The sequence below is a fragment of the Micromys minutus genome (genome assembly GCF_963924665.1).
Source record: "Micromys minutus genome assembly, chromosome: 27".
In the NCBI taxonomy this organism is placed as follows: Eukaryota; Metazoa; Chordata; class Mammalia; order Rodentia; family Muridae; genus Micromys; species Micromys minutus.
Window position 1 is genome coordinate 36,591,891 of NC_137962.1, and position 26,897 is coordinate 36,618,787.

Consider the following 26,897-nt stretch of genomic DNA (forward strand, 5'->3'; position numbering starts at 1 on the left):
CGAACGCACATGCGTGAAAGTGCGTCCCCGCCCCTGCCCCCTGTTCCGTGCGGAGTCTCTGGGATCTCTCTCTCCCTCTCTGTCACCTCACAGTAGTCGTTGCCGGTCGCGGGTGTGGGGGCGCGAGCAGCGCAGGGCCGCCTCTCCCCCGCCCTTAGGCCGGGCCCGGGCTCGGTCCCCCGCTCCCTCCTCTCCCAACCCCGGTCGGGTATCGGAAGGTCCAAGCCGCTGCCGGGTGCCCGTGGGCCATCGTGGCCGCCGCCACGGGTCCTGATGGAGCCGCCGAATCTCTATCCGGTGAAGCTCTACGTGTACGACCTGTCCAAGGGCCTGGCCCGCCGGCTCAGCCCCATCATGCTGGGTGAGGGGACTGGGGTCTGGGAAGGCAGGTGGCCGCTGGAAGGGAACTGCCGAGTGGGGGAAGAGAGGCCCAAGGGTGGGAGAAAAGACCCATTAGGGAAACGAGCGTGAGGTGGGGTTTCCTGGACCCCTTTCCAGCTTCATGGTCTAAGCCAAGGAGACATACACAAGGTCTTCTCCAGCTAGGGACATGGGTTAGCCGGCTGATCTTGGCGGTTTCCCCAAGAAACCAGGGAACCCTGCTTCTTTGGCTCAAAGTAGAGAAAGCGAGGATATCTCCAGCTCGTGTCCCTGGTGGTAGACGAGATTCTCTGGTATCCCTCGGAGCGACTGCCCTCCGCGCCAAAAGGAAATTCCCTCTGCAGTCCTTGGAGTGGATGGGAAAGGGAGCGCTAGAGTGGCAGAGGGCTTCAGCCTTCTCCGGCTCCAGGTTAGGTCAAGTCAGGTCACCCTGAGCCAGAACTTGGAACTAATTGCATTCTGTCCGACAATGCAATTTTCACTCAACAGTTAATTGCTTTTTACCAGATGGTAAGAAAGCAATTCTGGGGGAGAACAGGATGCTGTATCAGTGAGGATTAGTAAAGGGAATTATATCGGTTGTGCTCAGTTCAAATGATTTAATGCTGAGAGAGAAAAACAGCCCTTCAGTGTACTTCCAACTTTATTTCAAGTTAAATACCAAAATATCTGTCATATAGAATTTGTCAGGTTTGTGATTTCAGGTAGTGGTGGACAGGAATGGATTTCAGGGATTGAAAATGACATAGTTTTACATCGTTCAATAAATAGCTATAGTGTTTCCTGGAGACACTGAAGGAAGTTCTTAGGGAAGACTAGGGGCAGAGATCAAGGAAGCAAGGCAAGTTTTGAGGACATCCATTTGTGATGTGTCCTTGAGTTGAATTTACTAATCGTTTAACCCAGGGGCAGTAAGTGGTTTCTAAATTTGGCATTACATCAGAATCATCTAGAATGTTCGTTAAAAACAAATACCTGACTGAGAATGTTGCTTATTCACTGGTAGAGTTCCTGCTTGGCATGCTTCAAGCCCCAGGGTTTGATCTGTAACACGGAAACAAAAATAGATGTGTTCATTTCCAACATGCATTGTTAAATGTGATTGGGGGGGGGGGACTGAAAACACTGTATTAGGACCAACTTTAATCAATAATCCTAGTTCTAAGGAGGCTGAGGCAAGAGGGCTATGTGTTCAAGACCAACAAGCTGGGCTACACATACGTATCTGTGGGGGTGAAAAGTAGAAGAAAGAAAGTAAAGGGAGAGAGAGAGATCATCAGGTCAAAACAGTTCCTCTACCAAGGAAACTGGTAGCCAGCCAGTAGCTAATGGAAACAGTGAAAGGAAACTTTGCCCTAAACTACTTCATACAGTTTAAATAAGTGTACATTTTGTAACTTTTTTATGTGTGAATCATAGAGCCATACCTAATGAATACTAAATCAGTCTTTGGAAATCTGTATTTTTAATGAGTTTTTCAGATCATTCTTTATGTAGCCAGCTCATAATCATTAGACTTAGATTGGACCTAAGTCATGGGTTGTTGGCAGGGCTTAGGGTTCAGTCATGACTCAGTGGTAGAGAGAGGCCTTGCCGAACATGCCCAAAGCCCATGTTCAGTCTTTCGCACACCTAAGAACAAAGTAAGGCAAATCTGAAAGCAAAACTTCCAAGTATTCTTCGCACCATTTGTTTGGGGAACGTTTAAGCCATTGGTAGATTATGTCAGTCATGTTCCAGCTACGTTCCTTGGAATGCAGCCATGTCCTTAGTTTTGTCACAGAAAGGCACCATTTGCTTTCTTTACCCATAAGCACCTCCAGACTGATTTTTTTTGTTTGTTTGTTTTTGGTGTCCTAAAATCTAATCATTATTATTCTTAGCAGAAAGAAACACTAGATATTGTTTTATTAAACAAATAATCAAGTGCTTAGCAAGGGCTGATGTTTAATGTGTTAATGTTTAACGAAGGTGGGTAGACCGAGCAAAGATGTTTGCAGACATGAACATAGCTTGTGTAGGAAATATTTATGTATATGTATGAAAAATAAGAACAAATTGTGATCTGTGCTGTATGCAAGGTAGAAAATAATGAGAGACTCATTTTGGATAACAGTTTCAGAAGCTGTGACTTTTAAACTGGAAATATAGGATGAGAAAGAAGCAGTTGTCTTTGAGAGATAAAAGATTGACAGCCAAGATCTACAGCCAGAAAGCCTGGCTGTCAGAGGGGCTCAAAAATGCTTCTGTGGAGGGCAGTAGTCAAGAAGGAAGTAAATAAGGCAGGTGACATATTAGACTTGCTACTCTAGCCTTTGGGCCTTGAACCCAGGCACTTCAAGTACATGCGACAAGCAGTCTGCCACTGAGCTATATCCCTAGCCCCTCTGTTCTTCTAAATAGATATGATGGCTTCAGAGGATACCAGCCAAACACGAAACTTCACAAATCAGAGGTCACAGCCTCACCTACAAATTTAATTCTTCTTTTCCTGTATTTTATTCACTTTGTAAAGCAAAAAGTTAGGGAAAATCATTGTCATTACTTTCTAAACACACACACACACATTAAAATATTAAACAAAAAAAAAAAAGAGTAGAAAATAGTTCTTCCCTTTCAGATCCACCAACCTTAAAGTTGTATATAACCTAATTCAGTTAGTTTCCATATATTGATTTCTCATTCCTAAATATGTTTGAGCTGTTTGTTTGTTTTTCAAGATGGTTTCTCTATGTATCCCTGGCTGTGCTGGAGTTGCTTTGTAAACCAGGCTGGCATTAAACTCAGAGATCCACCTGCCTCTTTCTCTTGAGTATTGGGATTAAAAGGTGTGCACCATCACGCCACCTATACTTGAACTTTTAAAAATATATCTGTATGGGACAGCAAGACAGCTCATCGGGTTAAGACATTTGTCACCAAGCCTGACAATCAAATCTGACTTTGATCCCAAGAACCTAAGGAGAAAACTGAATTCCCAAAAGTTGTCTTCTCACTACCCCATGTGCAACATGAGTACACACGCACGTGCACACACACAGAGTAAATATGATAAAAATAATGTTTACTTATTTTTGTAAGGATTTCTAGAAGTACATAACATAATAATTGAGTACTTGTCACAAGCCAGCCACCCCAACCCCCTTTTCCTGAGTTGTATGCACTAGAATCTTTACCACACTCATGTGAAATAGGTCTCATGATCTGCCCCACGTCACACAGCAGACAAGTTGCAGAGCTGGGTTATGGACACAGAAGTTATTTCACCATATTTTTACTAATACCAACTATCCAAGGTAATGTGTTCCCTTGAGACTAAAGTTAGAGATGTCAAGGTTACTGAAGACACCCTGGGCTCGGTGTCTGTCCTGCTCTTCTAGCAGTGATCATACCTTTTCCCAAAGCAAATTCCTGTCCCTTTAGTCATGTACATTTACCAATGTAAGGTCTCAACCACTGGGCTGGAGAGATGCCTCTGTTCTTGCAGAGGACGTGCTCCCAGCTCCAGAGGAAATGACACCCCTCTGACGGCCACAGTGCACACTTGTACACATAAGTAAATAATAAAAAAGTTACTTTTTAAAATAATAACTTAAAGACCTTAACCAATTCTGTTACAGTTCACAATTGACTTAGACAACACAGTTAGATTTCATCAACTTATCCTGTCCTGATGATGATTTAGCTTTACTTATATGTGCCTGTATGTTACATGTGAGAGTAATAAGTAAATTTTAAAAAACAAACACATTTCAGGTCCGGGGAGATAGTTTAGTGGATTAAAAACTAGTTGTACAAGCCTAAGAATCTGAGTTTGAGTATATGCAGTGTCTGCTGGTGCCCATGGAGGCCAGAAGAGGGCATTAGATTCTCCGAAATTAGAGTTGCAGGCAGTTGTTAACCACAGGACATAGGCTTGGAACCAGACTTAGGCACTTTAAACTCTTAACCACTGAACCATCCCTCCTGCCCCATCCTGTCCTATTTTGAGGACATGTACCTCCCATGAAACAATCTGCAGTACCTCACCAGCCACAATTATCCTTAGCATTCTAATTGTGTGGACAGCTTAATTGCACCTTTTTTCCCCCATGTCACTATCTGGCTAATATAATTAGCTATTAAAATTGTCCTTCAACGCTTCCCCTTAATAATTTTAGCTCCTCTTTAAATTTCATGACCTCTTTTTGTGAAAAAAAATATGCGGAGGCTTAGGAGGGGTAAGGGAATAGGGTGGGGCTCAAGCAGCCAACAATGGATCCCAACTCCCAGTCCTACTGCCTCAGGTTCTCAGGCTTGCAGGACAAGTAGGTGAAATAGACCTTTACCTACTTAGCCATCTCCCCAGCCCAGCAATTGGTTTTTGAACTACAAGTGTTTCATGTTTCATTTCTGACTTGAGGGTTTGGTTTTTTTTTTTTTTAAGGACTTATTTATATGAGTACACTAGCTGTCTTCAGACACACCAGAAGAGGGCATCAGATCCCAGTACAGATGGTTGAGAGCCACAATGTGGTTGCTGGGAATTGAACTCAGGACCTCTGGAAGAGCAGTCAGTGCTCTTAACCACTGGGCCATCTCTCCAGCCCAACTTGAGGTTTTATATGCATGGCAAACAGTTATTTTCCCTTAGAATCACATCAGATTGTTCTCAGGCTAAAGTTTTTGGGAAATTGTGTGAGAGAGTGCTTACCTAACTTTCGTGAGGCACTAGGTTTGGAAAAAAAAATCTGTGTACATCTTAACAGAGTGCAATCTAGTAAGTATTTGGGGCTCTGTGCTTAGGTCCTACGACAGTAGCATTAGAGACTCTTTACTCTTAGGTGCTAATTTCTTGAAAAGTAATGTGTATGTATGTATGTATAAAATTAGCCATATAAAAGAGGTAGCAGTTGCATACCAAGATAAACACAGCAGCTACCTGAGTCTTTTTAGCAGGAGGCTGGAGCTTCTGGAGGCAGAGAACCTCACTCCTCAGAGTACCCCGAGTGACAGTCGAGTGACAGTGCTCTTTAAGGAGTGTGAACACTGGTGGGTGATGCAGGGCTGGAACCAGGCCCTCCCCAAACTATACCCTCCTTTCCAGTATTGATCATAGGAATGACTCAGACTTGGAAATTAGATAGAATTTATTCAAATCTGGGAGAGGTTTTTTTTTTTTTTATGTTTAATGCAATCTATTGTTCTTTGTTTTCGTTTTTATTGTTCATTGTGTGCTCAACTATTTGATATCCACTGAAGGAATGAGGGAATGGTAATCCTGCATCTTTCTGCAAAATGTAAATGAATGTGGCTTGCTCTGTGTACTGCTTAATGTCTGCAGCCTCACCTTGCCCACTCATGTTTAACATAACACTCTTGACACCAGGTTTCCTACATTAGATTCTACAACAAAATCTGCTTTTGTTATTACGAAAGAAGAAGAAACCATGTCCTGGTTAGAGTTTTATTGCTATGGTGAAACACCATGACCAAGGCAACTTGGAGAGAAAAGGGGTTATATGGCTTACATATCCTGAATCCCAGTCCATTGAGGAAAGCCAAGGCAGGAACTCAGACTAAGTAGGACTCTGGAGGAGGAGCTGATGTAAGGACATAGAGGGGTACTGCTTACTGGCTTACCCCACGTGGCTTGCTCAGCCTGCTTTCTTATGGAACAGAGGCCCACCAGCCCACAATGGCCTATGCCCTCCCTATTAATCACTAATTAAAGTGCCCTACAGGCTTACCTACAACCAGATCTTATGGAAGCATTTTCTCAATTGAGGCTCCAATGACTCTTGCTTATGTTGAGTTGACATACAACAAAACAGTACTATTGGGGCTTTCCTCTTGCAGAGCCTCAGAGGGGAAAAGCTGCCTGGTACACAAAATGCTTTCATGTCTCTTCACAGCCTGTAGACCCCATTACCACCCCAGGAACTTTCTCTATCCAGTCCTTGGCCTGCTTAACTTCCGCCCATCCTTGATCTCTCAGTTCTGATGTGAATTCTCCTACAAACCTTTTCCTAAACACCACCTACAGGTCTTGCTCACATGCCCCTCTTCCATTCTGACACCATCCTATATGCTCCTGAAAGTGTTTACTGTCCTGTTTATAGTTGCACATTCTCTCATCTGTACACACCAAACAGTGTAAATCCCCAGCTGCACCGGAAGTTCCATGAGGCAAGAACTCTGCTGTAGCCATAGGGTCTGACATAGTCCCATCTATGAACACTAACAGGATAAGTGGTGGGACATGGTGCTTACCCCAAGCATTGCTATAAGTCTGGCTAATATGTGTGGACAGTCATTAAGAGGAGTCCCTTTCTGAATTAAGGGAAAGGGTTCTAAGTTGTTTTTTTTTTTTTTTTTAATATGTATGCAGGTAGGGGGTTATACACTGTGTGCATGCTGCAGAGGCTAGAAAGGGGCATTGGAACTGGGGTGATAGGTGGTTCTGAGTCATCATGTGGGTGCTGGGAACAGAACTCAGTTACTCTGGAAGAACATCCAGCACTCTTAACCATTCATCTGTCTCTCCAGCTCCTAAGTTTTTTGTTGTTGTTTGAGGTCCAGCAGTTCTCCTGCCTCAGCCCTCCAAGTACTAGAATTACAAGTATTATCCTATCTGACTATAGTTTCCTGACACCAGGGGAAAAAAATTCTGTACTAACTCTATAAAGAATACTGCATGATTAAATATTTTTAAGTCTGCCTTTAAAAATTTCATTACTTGTGGTGCTCGAGTTAGGACTCCATTTCTTGTGCATGGTATAAGGCAAATACTCTGCCGCTGAGCTTTACCCCCAGCTTCTTCATGGTGATTTCCTGGCACCTCTTCTCTCCCCCGCAGACAAAAAGGGTAAACCCTTCTGCTGGTAGGCATCTTATAACATTGACTGCAGAGGGCTACTTACATTATACAAATGCTTCTTTTACCTTTTCTCAGAGAATAAATATGTCTCCAGGTAACTCTGTTCAAGTGCCAATTAAACTACTTCGTTGCTAGGGGAGGGTTGTGTGGGGTGAACCAGGGCTGCACTTGATCTATACCAAAGAGCTAATCTTTCCTTTCCCTGCCAAACTGAGACTAAATGCCACCCATCACTGCCATCCACTTACCTCTTATTACTAGGCATTTGCATCACAGCAACAGTATACCGGGGCTGACCAAGCATGTGTGTGTCTATGTTTATCCAGCTCTATGGATAAGGAGAGGGTGCTCACCCCAAAACTTTTATGTACCTCTTAACTCTGTACAGTGAAGGCTGATAGTAGCACACCTTGCCCTAGACTTTCTGTCATCCATCTACACCTTCTGCTTGTTTTCTGTACCCATATTTCATAGGCCTCAGAATTAATGTACTGGGTGTGCCAATAGGCTTAGAGGCACACAGCCACATGACTCCCCACTCTCTCTCCAGCTTGCTGAGGAAATCCCAGTGGGAAATAATCCGATCTATGCCATGCTAATATCCACTGAGTCTAATTCATGTCCCCAAATGGTTTTGTGCCCTACTTTCATAGCTCATATTATACCCACACCTCACCTTCTTCCATCCTGATCTTGCCCTAAAGCTTAAGATTCAGTTAAGCCTGCTCTCCCATGCCTTTCATCTTGACAAGGCCATAGTCTCCCTCCTTTTTTTCCCAAGACTAGGTAACAACACAGCAAGCCTCACATCTCTACCTGGGCATCTCCAACAAACCCGCCTTCACATCTTGCCTTGTCTTTTTATACTAAACAAAATACAAGTCTTTGTCATCTTTATAAAATGATAATGATTGTGTACTATGTAACATTTAAAATATGTGAGAATGGGCCCAGGCTATGGCTCTGTTGGCAGAGTGCTTATCTAGTGTGCACAAAAAACCCTGAGCTTGATTTCTAGCATTACCTAAACCAAGCATGGTGATAGATGCCTTTTATCTTAGCAAGTAGAGGTGGGAAGCAAGTAGATCAGAATTCAAGGTCATCCTTAGCTGCATAGCAAGTTAGAAGCCAGCCTAGAATACATAAGACCTTGTCTCAGAAAAGAAAGAAAAATCTAGGCCTTTGAGTATAGTTCAGTGGTAGAGTGTCCACTTAGCAGGTACAAGACTGTGTTCATCCCCTGTACAAATAAAAATGTTTAGATGTAAAGGATGAACTGGACAGGCAGCTCATGTCTTTAATCCCAGCACACAGGAAGCAGAGGCAGAGAGTTCTGTGAGTCTTTGAGTTCCAGGACAGCCAGGGCCACATAGAAAAACCCTGTCTTGAGAGAAAGAGAGACAGAGAGAAATTTGAAATCTTTAATTTACCTAGAAAATGAAATGGTATATAACATGGGGGAGATGTAAGCATGCCGTTCTCCTTCCATGCAACACTGAGTTTCATCCTTGAGCAAGTCCTGGAACAGATGAGAGTGACGCGTAGCAATCGGTAAGCCTTTGAGCTAACAGCTCTGCTGAGTGGGTGAGGTCACCTCTGTTCCTACTTCCTTCATTGCCTTGCCCATCTTCTGTGAGCTGTGTGAATTGTCTCTTGTAGGTTTATCCTTGACCTCTAATCTGCTCTTTAACTCCTCTCCAATTCATTCTCTCTACATCTCTCACAGCATTTTATAGCCCAGGCTGGCCTCAAAGTCACTATGTAGATAATGGTGGCTTTGAACTTTTGATCCTGCCTCTGCTTCCCAAATGCTGTATTATAAACATAGTGTCTCTATACCCATATTACCACACATCTTTTTTCTTCTTTAAGTTTAGTGTGTGTCTAAGTACTGTACATGCATGTGGAGGGTCAGAAGACAACTTTCAGGAGTAGGTTCTTCTACCATGTGGGGCCCAGGAATTGGATCTAGGTCATCAGGTACAGTGTCACACATCTTTTACCTGCACAGCCATCCTGCTGTCCCTTACCATAGCATCTTTTTAAAGATGTATTTTTTTCTTATATGTAAGTGGTATGTCTGTGTTGTAGATGTGTACAGGTACCTGGGGGACCAGAAAAGGGCATTCGATCCCCTTGAGCTAGAGTTACAGGCAATTTTGAGCCCCACCCCATCCCCATGTGAGTGCTGGAAAACAAACTTGAGTCCTCTGGAAGCACAGCAAGTGCCAAGTGTGGTGGTATACACCTGTCACCCCAACACTGGAGAAGTGGAGCCAGGAGGATTCCTGGGACTTTGACTTCCCAGCCTACCTGAATCAGGGATGCTAAGCTCATTAAAAGATTCAGTGCTGAAAACAAGATGGAGATTGATTCAGAAAGATACCTGATTCAACCTCTGGCCTCCACACATGTGAACACACACACACACACACACACACACACACACACACACACACACACACGAATATACACACACATACAGGTGTGAGTCTAGGTTTGGTGATACATGGTTATAATCTCAGCATCAGGAATCTGGGCAAGGTGGATTGCTTTGTGTTTAAAGCCAGCCTGAGCAATACAGTACATTGCTTCAAACAAAACTAAACAGGGCTGATGATGCAATGGCTCAGTGCTAGAGTGCTTGCCTAGCATGCACAAGGCCCTAGAATTGGTCTCCAGCACTATAATCAAATAAAAGTAGAATGCTAATCACTAGTTTCTGCCAGAAGACAGCTCAGTGGGTAAAGATGCCTTACAGCAGGCTGGGGTAACCTGAATTCGGTGCCCAGAGCTTACGTGGTGAAAGCAGAGAATTGACTCCTGCAAACTGTCCTCTGACCTCTATTTGTACACTCTCTAAATAAATACATGTAAAGATTATTTGTAAGGGCTGAAGAGAGATTCCATGGTTGAGAATGGCCCAAGTTCAATTTCTAGCACCCACATAGCAGTTCACAATTATCTGCATTTCCAGTTCCAAGAGATCTGACCCCGTCACACAGACATACATACAGGTAGAACACCAATGTACATAAAAAAATACAAGTAAAATTTTTTAATTTTATTTTTAAAAAGTGGATCTGACTAGAGTACTCTCCTACCCAGGCCAGGCTACCCTGCCTCGCCACAGGCCTGCTGGCTGCTCATTGCTCCATCACCACACCTGCCCTCTGCCCTACAGACCCTCAGTCTTTATGTTCTCTCGGCAGATATGCCCAGCTTTGCCCCCGCTCACTCCTTCATTGGTTGAATCCAGGCTTGTGGAGGTAGTTCTTTACCTTTGTTAACATAGCACCCTGGTTTTACCGCTTTTCAGTGCTTATCAGCATGGTGTTTTCACTAGTTATTTATGTGTGTGCCTTTCCACTTGACTTGAAAGTCTGAAGGTAGGATAGCCTGCCTGAGTTTGCATTTTGACACCTAATGTTGCTGGTAGGTAGAGGAAGAGAATAGCCCCGAGTGGAGGTCAGTGAGAAAGCACGTGGTTAGCAATGTTTATATACCTGGATTCATTCCCCTGGCACCAAATACTGCCTCTGTAAAACACAAAGCATTTAGCTTGGCTCCATTCTTTTCTGAAGTGGGTAACATCCTCCAGATTTACTCTGGGTTTGTTGTAGAAGACACAACAACACAGGGAGGTTGAAAACACATAGTTGACTTAATCCCAGATGGGAAACAAGAACAGATAAGTATGCCAGTGTTTATGTCGCTCTCTGATAAAGCAAAATGGCTGCTGAGCTTCTGAACACAGTGTAACAAGAGGACGGACTGCCAGAGAGGAGAGTTGAATCTCTGGACAGTCCTCCGGGAGGTTCCCACAGTTGTCTCCTGGTTTCAGTGAGTTCAGAATGTAGTCAGTCTTGTCCCAAATGGCTAAACCTCTCCTTTTCTCCACAGGGAAACAACTGGAAGGCATCTGGTAAGTGTGGTGGCACTCCTCATTGACTGCTCTGTGAAGCAAAGTTCAGTGTCTCTGTAGCTCCAGGCTCAAAACCTAGCTCTTTGTTCTCAATTTCCCATAGCCTTTTTTTTTTTTTTGGCTGGGGTGGAGGGTAGTTTTCAAACAGGGTTTCTCTGTGTAACCCTGGCTATCCTGGAACTTGCTCTGTTGAACCAGTCTGGCCTCAAACTCAAAGATCTGCATGCCTCTGCCTCCCAAGTACTGAGTTCTGAATGTTGGGATTAAAGGTATATGCCACTATTGGCTGACCTAATTTTTATTTTTATGTATTTGGATGGATGGATGTCTTTGTACTCTGTATGTGCTTGGTGCTCAGGAGGCCAAAACAGGGTTTCAGATCCCCTCACACTCGTTACATGGAGTTGTGAGCCACCATGTGGGTGCTGGGAATACAACCCAGGTCCTCTGGAAGAGCAGGCTCTTAACTGCTGAGCCATTTCTTCAGCCTGGAGGCCAGTCTTTTCTACACAGGGAGCTCCCAGCCTGCCGAGGCTATGAAGTGAGATTCTGTCTGGGAAAGAAAAGGAAAGGGGAAAGGGAAGGGTTCTGAACAGTGCTTGTCCTAGGCATACATGCTACTGTCATTACTTCCTAAACGGTAGAGCGCAAGACTCAGTGTTTACATCATGTTAAAGGTGTGTGTAAGCTCTACATATGGCCTGTTCCATCTGTGAATTCGGGTATAAGGGTAGAAACAGTCCCAGATTAGTCATCCCAGATTCAGAGGGACATCGAGAATGCCTTACTCAAGTCTTCATCTAGCTAATATAAAATTGACTACCGTGGTGACATCTTGGGGCAGACATTATTTTCAATGCAGTTTGGTACTTGCTTTTTCTTGAAGAAGCTGTAGGTTTCTGGCTCACTGTCCTCTCTGTGGCAGGCACACCTCTATAGTTGTACATAAGGATGAGTTCTTCTTCGGCAGCAGCGGCATTTCCAGCTGTACCCCGGTGAGTGTCTTCCCTTACCTGCAGATGTGTGTGGGGAGGGAGGTTCCTATAGCCTGAGAAGTTTGGCTTCTAGCATGTACCTCTGGCCTGTGGCAGTTCCTCATATTAGCATTTAAGCCAGGTATGGTACACTGCACATGCCTTTAATTCCAACACTCAGGAAGCAACAGACAAATCTGCGAGATGAAGACTGCCTGATCTACACAGAATGTTCCAGAACAACCAGGGCTACATAGTGAAAGGCACTTTCTCCAAAAAAAAGGGGGGGGGAGTGGTGAGGGGGGAGAAAAGAGAGAGAAAGAAAAAGACTTAAGCTCAGTAGTTTTATAATCCTAGTGCTTGTGGGCAGAGGCCAGGAGGATTGGAATTCCTCCTCCTTGGCTACCTGATGAGTTCAAGGCTAGCCTGAGTTGCATGAGACCCTCTCTCAAAGGAGCACTCTAAAAGGGAGTAGTGTGATGGCTCAGAGGTGGCTGGGCAGGTCAGGGCACTTGCCACCAAGTCTGACAACTGAGCTCACTCTCTAGAACATACACAGCAGGGAGAGCCATCCCTTATCTCCTCCTCTGACCGGTGCTTACGTGTGCTCATGCTCAGAATAGATGTATAATGAAACCGGAAAAACAGGACTCGGGAGAAATAACAGTCAAGAACCCTGGCTGCTTTGCCAGAGGACCTAGGTTTGATTCACAGCATCCACTTAGCAGCTAAGTTTTAGATGCTGGGGCTTTTTGATTTCTTGTTTTTAAGGAATTTCAATTTTCAAAGTATTCCCAGTTTAGCCAGAAGGTTCAGCAAGGGTCTCTGTCCCCTGTGGTCTTGTCTCTGGATGCCTCTCTAGCCATCCTCTTCAGGTTGTATCTTCTGACCTCTGCCCTCTTCCTGCTTGACCATTTAAACTAAGACTCCAGCCTTGGAATAGCTCTCTAATCCTTCACCTGGATATGCTCTCTGTCCTTCAGGTCTTAAGTGGTGGTGTCAGTTCCCTCAGGCAGATCTCAGCCTGGCCCTCCCCTGCCACAGGGACCAACAAATGACATTCTGCATTTTTTTTCCAACATGGCCCTTATCTCTGCTTATCATGAACCACTGGAGTATACAATTTTACCTGCCTTTCTTAATAAACTTAAGTTTCATGAGGACAGAAATCTCGTGTTTTGTATATATTATACTCCCATTGTCTAGCTTAGATATAGCATATAAGTTCTCCATACATATTTGTCATGTGGGTGAACAGTGGGAGTTCAAAGGTGACCTCTTGTTCTTTGGAACATGAGGTGACCTCCCTCTGGCTGTGTCACTTATCACTCTGCTGCTGCTCACCATTCCTTCCCCAGTGCTCAGAACAATGTCAGCCTCCAGGTAGTGCTCAGGGGCTGTCGATCGATGGCTTTCCCAGGCAAGCTCTGCTCTGAGGTGTTCTACGTTCCCATGTCTACCCTCCTGTTCCCACTGATTTACTCTCCTGTGGCAGCCCAGCTGCATGTTCTGCCCTTGTGATCATCTACTGGGGATAAGAGGAGACGAAAGGTTCTAGATTTCTGTCTTTTTTTTTTTAAGATTTATTTATTTTTATTTATATATGAGTACACTGCAGCTGTCTTCAGACACACCAGTAGAGTGCATTGGATCCCATGACAGATGGTTGTGAGCAACATGTGGTTGCTGGGAATTGAACTCAGGACCTCTGGAAGAGCAGTCAGTGCTCTTAACTACTGAGCCATCTCTCCAGCCCAAGAGAGAGCCTCATTCCTGAAAGTTGCCCTCTTTCTCCACATGCTCTGACGCTGCTACTCACACGATATGCTACTCATATACAATAATCAATCCTGTTTAAAGAAACAATCTGTGCAACATACCCTGTCTCAAAAACAAAACAAAACAAAAGGCCACCTCTCCAGCCCAATTTCTGTCTATTTATTGCTTGTATTTGTCAAGATAAGAGTTTCTCTGTGTATCCCTGGCTGTCCTGGAGCTCACAGTGTAGACAAGGCTAGCCTCAAACTCAGAGACCAGCCTGCCTCTGCCTCCCGAGTGCTGGGACTAAAGGCCTGTGCCACCACACTCAGCTGGGTTTCTGGCTTTTTAACAAGAGTTAATGGACAGTGCAGACCTGCTCAGGAATCGCTTCCAGGTCCCACAAACAACCAGAAGCCAAATTTTTCACTCTAGAACCTTGATACAAACAGGAAATCGCTCTCTTCCTATGACAAGAGTGTTCCAGCACTTAAAGATGAAGCTGATGGAACAGTGTTTGTAATTTTATGAAGGAAGTCACAGTAAAAAAATGTCAAACCTGGTGCAGTGGTACATATCTCTAATCCCGGCACTTGGATGCACTGGCGGGTGGACCTGTGAGTCCAAGGCTAGCCAGGGCTGCAGAGTGAAAACGTGACTGAAAACAGTTTAACAGATGGGGAACATAGCCTGCAGTTCACAAGGTTTCTTTGCAAAACATTAAAATGTTAATAGAGGATATTGGGGTCTCAGCAATAGAGCACTTGCCTAGCATGCTTAAGGTTTGATCCCTAGAAAAGCCAAGAAAAAGAAATCAAAAAACAAAAAAATGATAGTGATGGTGACTTAGTGACATTCTTGGGTTGACTCTTTCAGGGAGGGACATTGCTTGGGCCCCCAGACTCTGTGGTTGATGTGGGGAATACAGAAGTCACAGAAGAAATCTTTCTGGAATACCTGTCCTCCCTGGGGGAGTCTCTGTTCCGGTGAGTAAGGACAGGGTGGTGGCTACTTGTGTCAGACTCTGGAAGGCAGGGCCAGGCTGGGCATCCCTGGCCCTCAGCTCCAGCCTGATGGGTCTTCACTCTCATGAAGAGAAAGTTACTGTGCTTTAGAAAGAGCCCAAGTATCTTCAACACCCAGCATTGCCTCCCAGCATGCTTTCTGCTGAAGCCTCGAAGAGAGAGAGAGGTTCCTCATTCCTTCTGATTAGAAACAGTGAATGGTGTCCTCCACCGCCTCTGGCCAAGTGTTTTTCCTAGTGGAAAACAGGGTTTGTGGTAGGAATAAGATGAAATACCAATTTGAATTCATTGATCTTGAGAAGCTTAGTCAGACCGAGGATGTAGTTCAATTGGCAGAGTGATTTTCCCATCATGCACAAAGCCACACCACAGAAACCTAAACTGATATGTTGGCACATGCTTTTAATCCCTGCACTCCGGAAGTGGAGGCGAGAATATTAGAAGTTTGAGGTCATCGCTGGCTACACTGGGAATGAAAGGCCTACCTGAGCTATAGAGACTGTCTCAAAAGAAAAAAAAACTTGAATCAAAGCCTGTAAGATGACTCATCAGGTACAGGCATTTGCCATAGGGATTGACAGCCTGAGTGTGAGCCCCGAAACCCACACTGGAAAAAGAGGACCTGCTCTTGTACATTGTCCCCTGACTGTATTCATGTTCCCACACACACTATAGAGATGTTTTTAAAAACGATCGAGGAGGGGCTTGAGGGATGGCTTAGAGAATAAGAACATTTGCTGAGAGATTCTTGGAGATAATTCTTAGAGGGGTTCAGTTCCCAGGACCCACATGGAGACACACAACAGCCTGTAACTCCAGTAAGTTACACTCTGGCCTGCAGACTGGAGACACAAACATGGTACACATGCATTCATATATATGCTCATATACATAAAATAAGTAAATCTTTAAAAACCAGACAGTTTTATTAAGAGTTCATCTCTGATCCCAGTGCCAGTGTGAGTGTAAAGATTCTGGAACTGTGTATAAACCATGTGTTTCTGGTTCATCTTTCCTTTGTAAGTCAGTGCTTGGAGGTCCAGATCTGCAGACAGCAGTCCTTCAGGAGGGTTTGAGAGGACTGGTCATTGTCCTCAAATAAGGCTCTGCCCACCTTCCCACTCCACAGTCACAGTCACTCCACATAGATGCCGCTGACCTTCTCATGTGCTCTCCAAACTCTCTCATGTACAGAGGAGAAGCCTACAACCTCTTTGAACACAACTGTAACACCTTTAGCAACGAAGTGGCGCAGTTCCTGACTGGGCGGAAAATCCCTTCTTACATCACCGACCTGCCCTCAGAAGTTCTCTCCACGTGAGTGTAACCACTCTGTTTCTACCCCTGCAAACTCTGAAAACCCCCGTCTGAGGCAGTCAGGAGGAGCAGAGCAGCCTCAGCTCCCTAATGGACTTCCTGAGAATAGCCTGGGCTATGTGAGACCCTGTCTCAGAAAGAGAAAGACAGGAAACCATCAAACGTGGTGCTCCTTCCCTAGGACAGCCAAATCCTCAACCAGTAGGACCTGTCTGGTGGCAGGTTCCACCACAGAAGGTCCCCATTGTTCCCAATTTCAGTGTGACCTTCGGCCTCCCTTGAGCTAGGTTTAAGTGTCACCACAGAATTTAGAAACCCACTTGACACTAACTTTGATATTTACATAAAACCCCAGTATCTGATACACAAAGCCATTTCCCAAAAGTGCTTATCTATAAGTCAGGCTTCGGTAGGTGGCAGAATCTGGAGTAACAGGACAACCCGGTTCCAAACTGTGGCTTGTCTCTGTCTTCCACACCCTGAGCTCTGACACCCTCAAAATACTAGCTTCTGCTTGTCCTTGAATTCACAGTGCTCAGAAAACCCTCAGCAGAAGCTTTCTCTGCCCCTGGTGGGGTCTAGCTGGCCTTGGGAAGGGCCTGTGGGCCATTGCCCAGGTGATGTCTCCTGAAAGGACACATACTCCCCTTTCTGGTTCTATCAAGCTGCCTCTGCTCGCTCTAGGACATGTGTTACTTCTGGTTTCTCCTGAATTGGATGGGGTCCTTACCAACAGGGATCCTGGCAGATAAACTCCTCAGTTTAAAAAAAAAAAAAAAAAAAACTACATAGAAAACAGGGCTGCTGAGAAGCCCAGTCTCCCAGGCCTGAAACTGTCTTCTACCTGATAGATGTTCAAAACCACACAGCCCTGCCTCCAGAGTAGCCAAAGGCTTTTGCTGTTACAACTAAGTGGGCGAGGTCCCTGGGCTTGTCTGAGTGGGAGTTGATTTAACACTTAGAGCAGTTTACAACAACTTTATTTCCTTGATCTTAGGAATGATTTAAATATGGCAGTGGTGTGCACCTAGAATCCTCGCACTTGTGAGGCTGAGGCAAATAGCATCACAGTGAATGTGAGACTAGTCTGAGCTACGTAGTGAGTTTGAGGCTAGGCTGGGCTGCATATTCAGTAAGGAAAAAGGGGACTGGGGGTGGGTGTGCAGCAACCTCAAGGTAAAGCCTGTGCCCATAGTGTGTCATGAGCCACTTCATTTTATCTTTTGTAGGCACTAACTTTTTGAGACAGGATTTCACTAAGTAGCTGGACTAGCCTGGAACTCACTACATAGACTGTACTGGGCTCAAATGCACAGAGATCTATATGCACAGCCTGAGGAGTGCTGGGATTAAAGACCTTAGCCACCATGCCCAGTATGAGATCACTTTAAAGTTATAGTAATCTTGAACTCTTCAGACTCCATTTTTACAGTGATTTTTTGGCTAATTATTATTACAGAAACAAACCAAGTGCCCTCTAGAAATTGACATCAACACCTGGCAGCTTCATGTCTCTAGTTACTGTCAATAGAACTGTTTGTTTTCTGGTAGAATCTTAATTTTGAAATATGCTCACTCCCAGCTTTGTCATCCTGATTTCTTCTGCTTTTGCCTCAGCTTCCTCCTCTCCTCAGCTTGTATCTTCTTCAAAAGAATTGATAGAAAGAAGCTGGGTGTTTTTGGTACATGCCTGAAATCCCAGCACTTAGGAAATGGAGACAGGAGGATCAGGAATTCAAGGCCAGCCTAGACTACATGAGACGTGTCTTAAACCATATCCCTTCAACAAAGGAGACAAGTATGTAAGTTCAGTACAGAAAGCTCTAGTGCCCTCTGGGAGGCCGCCTGTTCAACGACAGCTCAGCAGGCCTTTCAGTGTCAGTAATAAGATGGTAGGGACACGCAGAGAAGAGGGCCTGGGAGTAAATCCATAAGACAAGCTGTTTGGAAGATCTTTAGTGAGCTTTCTGCTCCTGGAGCAGGAACCTGAGGTGTTCAGTTTATAAAGAGGAAGACTTTACATTGGCATGCTGCCAGAGTTTTCAGTCCATGGTCACCTGACACTGTTACCTTTGCACTTGTGATAAAGAAAATCATGGTGGGAACACATGGTAGAGCAGAGCTGCTTCCTGTGGTAGCCAGGAAGCAAAGAGGAGGAAAAGGGACTAAGGTTCTCCTTAGGGGCATGTCACCAATGACCCAGCAAGCCCCGCCTCTTAAATGATTCACAGGCAGAGAACCGATATTTAACACATGGACCTTGGTTGGGGAACATTTACCAAACCATAACCCTCTTAAAAAAAAAAAAAAACATCTAAACTGTGGTAGTAGATGCTGATTAACAAGAGACCCACAACAAGCCAAGTAAACTGGAGACTCCTCAGGCCTAAATGGAACAGGAGCCATTGCTGAGGAGGGATAGAAAGAGTTTAAGAGCCAGAGGCAGTGGATGGCTTACAATAAAGCATTGTCTTCTGGACACAGCAAGGCAGCTGAACATAGGAACTCACAGCAGTTGTGACTGCGTGCACAAGATTTGTGCAGACCCAAGCCAGACCAAAGCCCGGTGTGGAAAGAGGAATTGGACATGAAATCTCACCCCTACCTAAAGTAACCACTGGTAATTGTTAGCTCCTGGGAAAGGGAAGGTCAGTCTTCTCCAAGAGTATAACTCCTAATATTCATCTGTCCTGCTCCAGTGGAAAGCCACACATCTAAGAATGTTGGAGCAGAATGGCCATGATAGGGGATAAAGGTAGGCACACAAGTGGGACGGTAGGGAGGTGGAGCAATCTGGAAAGATTTCAAGACGAAGGGTTAATAGGATCAAAACACACTTTATGAAACTCAAAGAATTTATATTTGTTATAAATACTGGTGTATATTCTATATACTGTTATATATTACATATACCAATATATGTATCCAGGAGTAATGGTACAAGCCTTTTATTTCCAGCACTTGGGAGGCAGAGAGGTAGGCAGATTTCTGTGAATTTGAGTCCAGCCTGGTCTACATAGTGAGTTCCAGAATACCCAAGACTATGAAGAGGGACACTCAAAAGAAACAGAAAAGCTAGTATAGGTGGTTGGTCTGCTGTGACCACTCTCTGCGGCTCCCGTTCTGTCTGTGGGTAGGCTGCACATCAGAACCCTCCCAGCTCATGTCTGTTTCTCCACAGGCCCTTTGGACAAGCACTTCGGCCCTTCCTGGACTCCATCCAGATCCAGCCTCCAGGAGGGAACTCTGTGGGCAGACCCAATGGCCAAAGCTAACAGGACTGCACGGGACCGCCCACCTCTCCAGGGCTTTTCCTTTTTAAACAAAACAAACCCTACCAGATTTCTATTTTATAATTTTACATCAGAGCTAATGGGGACGGCTTTTTAAATTTCCCAGGGAAGGAGCTCATCGGGCTGCATGTAGAACAATGCTCCTGAGAAAGAGAACAAAAGCCATCCCTTCTAATAGTATTATACTAATTTATTAAGGCTGTCTTGTGTGTGAGTTCACTTTTGACGCTGTTGCCTAAGCGTCCTCTACACTGGAGAGAGAGAGGGTGCTTGTTTAACGAGAAAGCAAGAGTCACAGTCTGGGTGAACACCATCTTGGACCCTCTTTCCAGAGAACACTGACATCACACCCTGGTTGCCACACCTGTGGGACCCAGGTGAGTTCTGTACTGTCCATTCCCTGAAGCAGTCCCCCTCTAGCAGTAAATGAACCAAAGGACTTGAAATACATGAGGGCCAGCTGTAGGCTCCTAATTCAACCTAAGTGAACTCTGTAACCACAAGGTCACCTGTCACAGCCGGAGCAGCCAGAAGATCAGGATCAAAGGAGACTGGCAGCAGGGGTGAGGCCAGAGAAAACAGGAGAAAGCCATTCCTCCTCCTCCTGTCTGAGTGCCAATCCTGAATGCCCACCCCTAAGCTGCTCTTCCTCAGCATAGCTTTTGTCACCTTTAATAAAGGTCTAGGCTGCAGCAGCAGAGACCCAGGCCCTCTGTCTGAGAATAATTATGTCAGTTATTTATAGTCAATAGAACCAGCCACTCACACCAATATGGATTTGTCAGCTAGGTACTAAGGGAACTTGATTGTTCTCCTAAAATATGTCTCGATATAAAAAGAATACCATAATGATGTAGATTCGTGGTGGGAGAAAATTTAGAGCTGTTTCCAGTAGGGACGTTCACATTATTCTTAATGTGTTTTGAATAGACATTGTCTCCATTGTCATTCTGACCTTATGGGGTGTGGTTGGGGTATGAGTGGGCGTTTTCCTAATGATATGCTGCTAGGATTTCATAGGCAGGAATAGCCTAGAAGTCTATGATCTAGACTCTAGATTCCAGAGGAACCTTAAGTTCCCTTCCTTGGTGTCAGCCTTCTACTAGCTCATGTGGGGAACTGGATATGGAGAAGGAAGCTCAGAGCAGGCACTTGAGACTCAGCTCCACATCCATGGGGAACCCCCCACCATGGCTTCCTGCCACTTCTGAAACTTGAGTTCAGCTATCCCTTCTGGCATAGGCCTTTCTTCCCTAAAGAGCTCCTATTAGCTCACACTTGCCCTGGCCCTGCTGTCTTTGCCACTAGCCATTGCAGTAGGCATCATGAAGATCTCTGCCTCAGAGCTGTGTCCACCTAGGATGTCAAGTGATGTTTTGGAACTTTGTCACAGTCAAATGGGTCTCAAGACTCAACAGTGTGCCGGCGTGTGTGGCTATCACAGAGTAGAGTGGAAACAAACGGATTGTTTAGTGTTGATCCATTTGGCACAGTTGTGTGTTCAAAGCCTGGCGTCTGGGAAGGTAGAGGTTGCTGGAAGCCATAACTTTTTCATTTGCTGGGCTCCAGCTGGTAGCATCTCTCCCCAGAGCTCTCCCCTCCATCCTGAGGGTGCTCTCACATGGCCCTTCTCTGGTCTTCTCCTCATGGCAGTAACAGTAACCATGGCATTCTGAGAAGTTTGCCTGAGGATTTTAGTCCCTTAATTGCTTGAATTGTCTCCTGTCATGTCTAGCAGCCGTCCATGCCAATGTCTGTGCTCATGGCTAGCAGAGAGATAGGAAGACTGGACAGTGTCTGACCTAGGTAGGAAGGCAAGCTCTCCTTCCCCTATGCAAGTCCCATTGTCACCAGAATCCCAGGCCAGGAACTCCACATCCCACCTTTACATTTCTCTGACCCAGTATCTCAGGACTCCACCTGGGCATGTACAAGCTAGCTGAGAGGAAAAGGGGTCCTATGGTTCGTGTCACATGATGGACACCCCTGTCCATTGGTCAGTTGGTCAGGGGACAAGGGAAGTGAAGGCATGAGACCATCTTCCTCTCCTAGACTGAAGTGTTTGAGATTCCTTCATGACTTCCTTGAAGTCAAACTAATTACGTCTAATACGGAGGTGTTTGCTGGTTTCCATTGGTGTTTTTTCTAATGCAATAAACTCATTTCTGCCTGCTGCTGTGGTGAGTTGCTTGAATCCTGGCAAGAAGCAACCCCAGGCTTCCCCATTTGTCTCCCCCTGAGGTTAACCATGATGTCTTTGCTTAGTTGAAAGGCTTGTGGATGAGATAGGGTAGTAAAGAAAGGTGTATGGTTTTCACCATTGGTCTGTAAAGATAAAGGGCCCAGAGGGAATATGCTGGGCAGAAGGCAGGAGGGTTGCCATAAGGTTGAAGCTACCTTTAGGTGTGAGTGTTTGTGTGTTGCCCCAGTTCAGCTTGCAACTGGTAATAGAATAGCTTCTTGTTCTAAGATGTTCCTCCAGGACCTTTAGATGTTAAAAGACTTTTGACCCTGAGGGAGACCAAGCAATGTCTAGACCCCTCCTTATAAGGTCGCAATGACAAACCAAATTCCATTCTACCAAAGATCACCCTAGAGATCGAGTTTATTATTAGGCTGCTCATAGAGCCATTGATGTTACAGAGAGGAGTGTAATCCCCTAAGCAACACACACACACACACACACACACACACACACCCAGCATGCTTGTTGGCTTTTCCATCACAGCATAGATGGGGAGCTCCCTTTTAGTCCTTTGAAGCCTACATACTCCCAGGGTCACATAGAGTCCAAGGTCACATGCAATGAGAGCAGAATTGCATTCAGCTAGCCGGAAAGAGTGAATACTTTGGACAGCGTCCAGTGGCCCCTCTTATGAGGAAATATGAACAGTCAACAAGCCACAGCTGGACTCAAGGACACCACTCCTACAAGGGGCATGTGATCTCATGGAGTAGCAAGTGTTTGCTTCTAGTTTCATCTCTGGTCCTGAATAAGCCCTGTGGTTGCTGGTCAGCTTTCTGGAGGCTTCCCTGGTACTTCCAGGTGTGCAGCCTAGCTGGCTGTATGCAAAATCCAGTAGGCCGCGCCTGTGGTAATTCTTTCCTAACAACAACTCAGGGGTGGGGATTGGACCCATTACACAAGAGGAAACAAAGGCAGAGAAACATCCAGGTGGCAGGTGGCAAACCCATCCTTGAATCTGGGCCATATTCTCAGATGTCATCACTGGGGTGTGGAGTCTTTCCACTGTGCTGGTTTCTACAAGGCAGGGTATATATGGTTGTGCCTGACATACCTGCTTCCTAAGAACACACTAGGCAGGAATTTTTGAGATCCCTATTCAGATAACCAACCGCCCAGGCTACCCAACTCATAGGGTAGTGCCACTGTAGCCAGTGCTTGGCACAGGTCGCATGCCCAGTAAGGTTACTAAGATAAGCCTTCTGTAGCCATTGGCTGTGAGTTTCCTCAAATCAGTGCTGTGCACAGGTCAGCTCTGTGCAGAGGTGTGGAGCCACCAACTTCCGGCGGAAAGTGATGACAGAGAGCAGGTGTTTACAGCCTTAGGTTTTGAGACAAATGGTCAGTCAAATCTGGGGTAAATTTACTTAACCTTAGTGTCCCCTTTGAACTCCTGCCTGGAGAGCCTTCGTTTCCCTAGCCATTCCCCCGAGAGCCACTGCAAAGCAATGCTGGACTCTGCTCAGGGACAGCACCCGGTAGGGAAGGCGAGGCCTTGTCCAGTCAGGAATCATACTGTAGGGAAAAATTGGGGACAAACACAGGCAACAGGAGAACCTTAAATGATACTGCCGGGTGGCAACATGGTGTGTGAGGGAAGTAGGATGTGAAGGGGTTGAAGAGGCTTCTCTGAGGATGGGTGAGGTGTCTACTTGAAACCTAGACGGTACTGAGCTCAGATGGAGCAGGGAGCTCATTCCAGGCAGCTGAACCAGAAAAAATACAGAAGGAGCTGAGGAGAGGAGGCCACAGCATCTGAGCAGGGAGTGAAGGGGTGGGGGCAGGGCCACTCGGGCGTGGGAATCAGGCAGATAAGCTCCAGGGAGTTGGTTGGGAGACTGGTGGGAGGTGATGTAGCAGGGCAGCAGGAATTTGGGTGAAGAAGGCTGTGATGTGTAATGAGAGGTCCATGTCTAGAGAGAGACCCTGAGCACACAGGCACATAAGAGCTGGAGAAATGGCTCAGTGGTTAAGAGCACCGACTGCTCTTCCAGAGGTCCTGAGTTCAATTCCCAGCAGCCACATGGTGGCTCACAACCATCTGTAATGAGATTTGGTGCCCTCTTCTGGTGTGACTAAAGACAGACAGCTACAGTGTGCTCATATAAAATAAAGTAATATAAAATAAAGCAAGATCCTTTTTAAAAAAGTGATGCTATGTCAAATCCAAAATAAGAAAAAACAAGAGTTTAAAAAAAAAAGAGCTTCTATCAAACAAAGACTAGAGGCTAAAGAGATGGCTCAGCGGCTAAAAGCACCTCTCTGAGGTCCCAGCAACTACACCATGGCTCACAACCATCTATAATGGGATCCGATGCCTTCTTTTGGTGTGTCTGAAACAGCTACGGTGTACTTATATATAATAAATAAATCTCTTTTTTTAATTATTGTAATAGGTTATAATGGCAGTAATGCTCTGAAAAAGAAAATGTAAACATACTGGATAGAACAGGCAAAGAACCCAGCAGAGACCTGTTACTCCTGAAGGGAATGCCCTGGTGAGCCTGGGGACGAGTCCTGGTGTACAGTATTGCCCTTTCTCTAGTGAAATATTTGTACTGCAGTGTGAAGTATGAACGCCAGGTGGCGCTATGGACCTGCATGGTATCCCAGGCCTCAGCTAAACTCCCAAGGCTTGCAAGGCTCCTGTGAGCCAGGCTGCTCTGACTTTGAAGAGCCTCAGTAGATAACAGCCAAGCTCTTTGGCCCCAATTTAGCAAGGCCCAACTGAAACTTGTCCCAGGACACCAACCTCCAAGCCCATGATGCAAGCGCTGGACCCTGTCTGTTACTCGGCCATTTTGCAACCTCCGTTTCTCAGCTCACATCTTATTCCAGGCTGGATCCCATTCCTCACTCCTCACCCTGCACTAAAGGCCAACATCAGTAAGGCCTCCCCAAGACCTTCCTCCTCTCCCCACAGAAGCTCACCACCTGCTGCGGGTACATTTGTCCCCTACAGTCCACCAGCACCTCCCTGGGTATAAACTAAGCAACAAGGACTAAGGTTGGATTGGGTAGGTCATGTAAAACTAAACACCCTCCTGATCACTGAGATGCTTACCAGGTAGAGACCCTATTGCAGGGTTCTTGCTGATAACCCTGAGACCAGAGCTCATCCCCAGATTCTACTTTAAAGCTGCAATGACGATTCTAATTCCACAAAGTTGTCCTCAGACCCTCATACATGAGCCCTATTACACATGTGCCACCTTATATAGCGTATACACAATAAATGCATAAGTAAATGCAGAAACAAAACCCATCTGGACTGGAATTCCTTTGGATTTAGATCGAATATTTGACACCTTGGTTAAGGCCTTACCCCCCTCTAGGCCTCATGTTCCTCTGTGGCAGACTAACTGTTGTCTCTAAGATCTGTCCTAACAGTTGTCCAGACCTAGCCTGAGCCATGGCTTGGTCACATGCTCCATTCCAGGACTCCAGAGCTTTTTGATCCATAGAGACCTATTTTGTCCCCGCTGGCTGAAGAAGTCCCAAGGGGACCAGCGACAACCAAGCAACAACCTCCACTCCAGCAAGCACCATATAAGCATGCGCACGGAACCCTTGTTTAACTTCAGTAGGCTGCCCTACTGGGAGACAGTGTAAACACCATGTAAAGGAAAAAATAACCCAATAGCCCCACTCCACCGATGGCAGCCGGTCTTGCAAAGGGCCTCTGCAAGTCCATGGCTTCTCTGCTCCTCACTCTTCCTAGGCTAACTCTGTTAAGAGGAAATGACTGAAAAGACCCACCTTTCCGAGGCCACCATGAAGAGCACCGTCATGAACAGTCAGCCTCAGCCCCTTAAAAAGTCACACTCTGGGTCTCAAAAAGGAGGCTGGTGGCCACTAAATTATTACTTTTTTAAAAAATTATCTTAGGACTAGAAAGGTGGCTCAGTGATTAAGAGCACTTGTTGCTTTTGCAGAGGACCCAGGATCAAACATTTATATGGTGGGTTACAGCAACTTCTAGTTCCAGGGGATCCGAAACCACCTTCTGACTTCCACAGGCGCTAGTCACACACATGATACACATACATTCAATCAGGCAAAACATTTGTACATATAAAAAATGGTTTTAAGCTAGTTTTATCTTTTTGGGTTCTTTGAGATAGGGTCTCACTATGTAAACCTGACTGTCATGGAACACTCTATAGACCACGCTTACTTTGAACTCACAGAGATTTAATTGCCTCTGTCTCATAAGAGCTGGGACCTAAGGCATGTGCAACCATGCCAAGCCTCTAAATTCATTGCACTTGTTAATGTATTGCTTTATAATAACAGCCAGCAGCTGAGAGAAAACGGCATTTAAAGGAACAGGAAAGAGTGTGAGAAACCCTCCACCCACACAGACCACATGGACAGCACTTACCATGGACCTTCAGGCTTGTATCTTGTCCCAGAAGATCCCAACTTGTCAAGCCGAAGTTACAGGTCCTTGGCCTATAGTCCTGCCTTGCTCTGGTTATTAAAGTCACCCACTGGCCAGTCTTCCCCTCCCCTAGTCTTGTTCCTTTTTTTCCCTAGGGCTTCCCCAGGGCCCTATCTGAGTACCAGTTGCCAAGGACAAACCTTTCTCTTAAAGGGACATACTGGAAGCCTCAGGGATTGCTCTAACACAGGTCTGTGCCTCAGGGTGAGTCAGTCCACATCTCGGTTTCAGTGGCTTGGTTCCTGAAGGATTATGGTGAACAGCAACCTGAAAAAAAAAACAAAAAAAACATTAGTAAAATGACCTTATGGATGGCCATGGTGGCACAGACCAATAATCTTGTTTATAATAATAACATTGCTTCAGAGGCAGGGGAAGGTGGAGTGTAGATCCGCCGAGAGTGTGTAGCAAGATCCTGTCGAAAAAGAAAAACTAAAGGTTAGGTTGGTGGCTGGCACAAGTTTGTAATCTCAGCTTTTGGCCGAGAAGGTATGGGAATCAGGAGTTCAAGGTCATCCTTGCTGCACAGGAAAACAGAGGACTTCCAGAGCCCTCTCCTGAAGTCCAAAAAGGACGATTAACCGAAAATCTAAACTGGAGGGATGTGCATGCTGGTAAGGGAAAGAGACCTTACCTTTGTCTGTGAGAAGTTATGCTAATCCTGAGATTCACAAGA

At 45.4% G+C, this 26,897-nt stretch overlaps 1 protein-coding gene and 1 long non-coding RNA gene across 2 annotated transcripts; one reads left to right on the forward strand and one right to left on the reverse strand.

The window, feature by feature from the left end:
* The first annotated feature begins 40 nt into the window (after positions 1-40).
* Positions 41-21,699, forward strand: DESI1 (desumoylating isopeptidase 1). The gene is made up of 6 exons (XM_080939703.1): positions 41-361; positions 11,144-11,165; positions 12,091-12,160; positions 14,774-14,883; positions 16,117-16,239; positions 19,421-21,699. The coding sequence occupies exons 1-6, from the start codon at positions 274-276 to the stop codon at positions 19,512-19,514; spliced, it is 507 nt and encodes a 168-aa protein (XP_080795829.1). The 5' UTR covers positions 41-273; the 3' UTR covers positions 19,515-21,699.
* Positions 370-26,261, reverse strand: LOC308438334. Its single transcript, XR_013975589.1, has 3 exons — positions 26,162-26,261; positions 1,357-1,425; positions 370-727 (listed from the first exon to the last, which is right to left on the reverse strand). It is a non-coding gene; the product is annotated as an uncharacterized lncRNA (long non-coding RNA).
* Between the last annotated feature and the right edge of the window lie 636 nt (positions 26,262-26,897).

Excerpts from the sequence above, each read along its gene's own strand:
- DESI1 (XM_080939703.1), top strand. The coding sequence starts at position 274 with ATGGAGCCGCCGAATCTCTATCCGGTGAAGCTCTACGTGTACGACCTG. Across the intron at positions 12,161-14,773 it reads GCATTTCCAGCTGTACCCCG|GGAGGGACATTGCTTGGGCC; the intron begins GTGAGTGTCTTC and ends TGACTCTTTCAG. Across the intron at positions 16,240-19,420 it reads CCCTCAGAAGTTCTCTCCAC|GCCCTTTGGACAAGCACTTC; the intron begins GTGAGTGTAACC and ends GTTTCTCCACAG.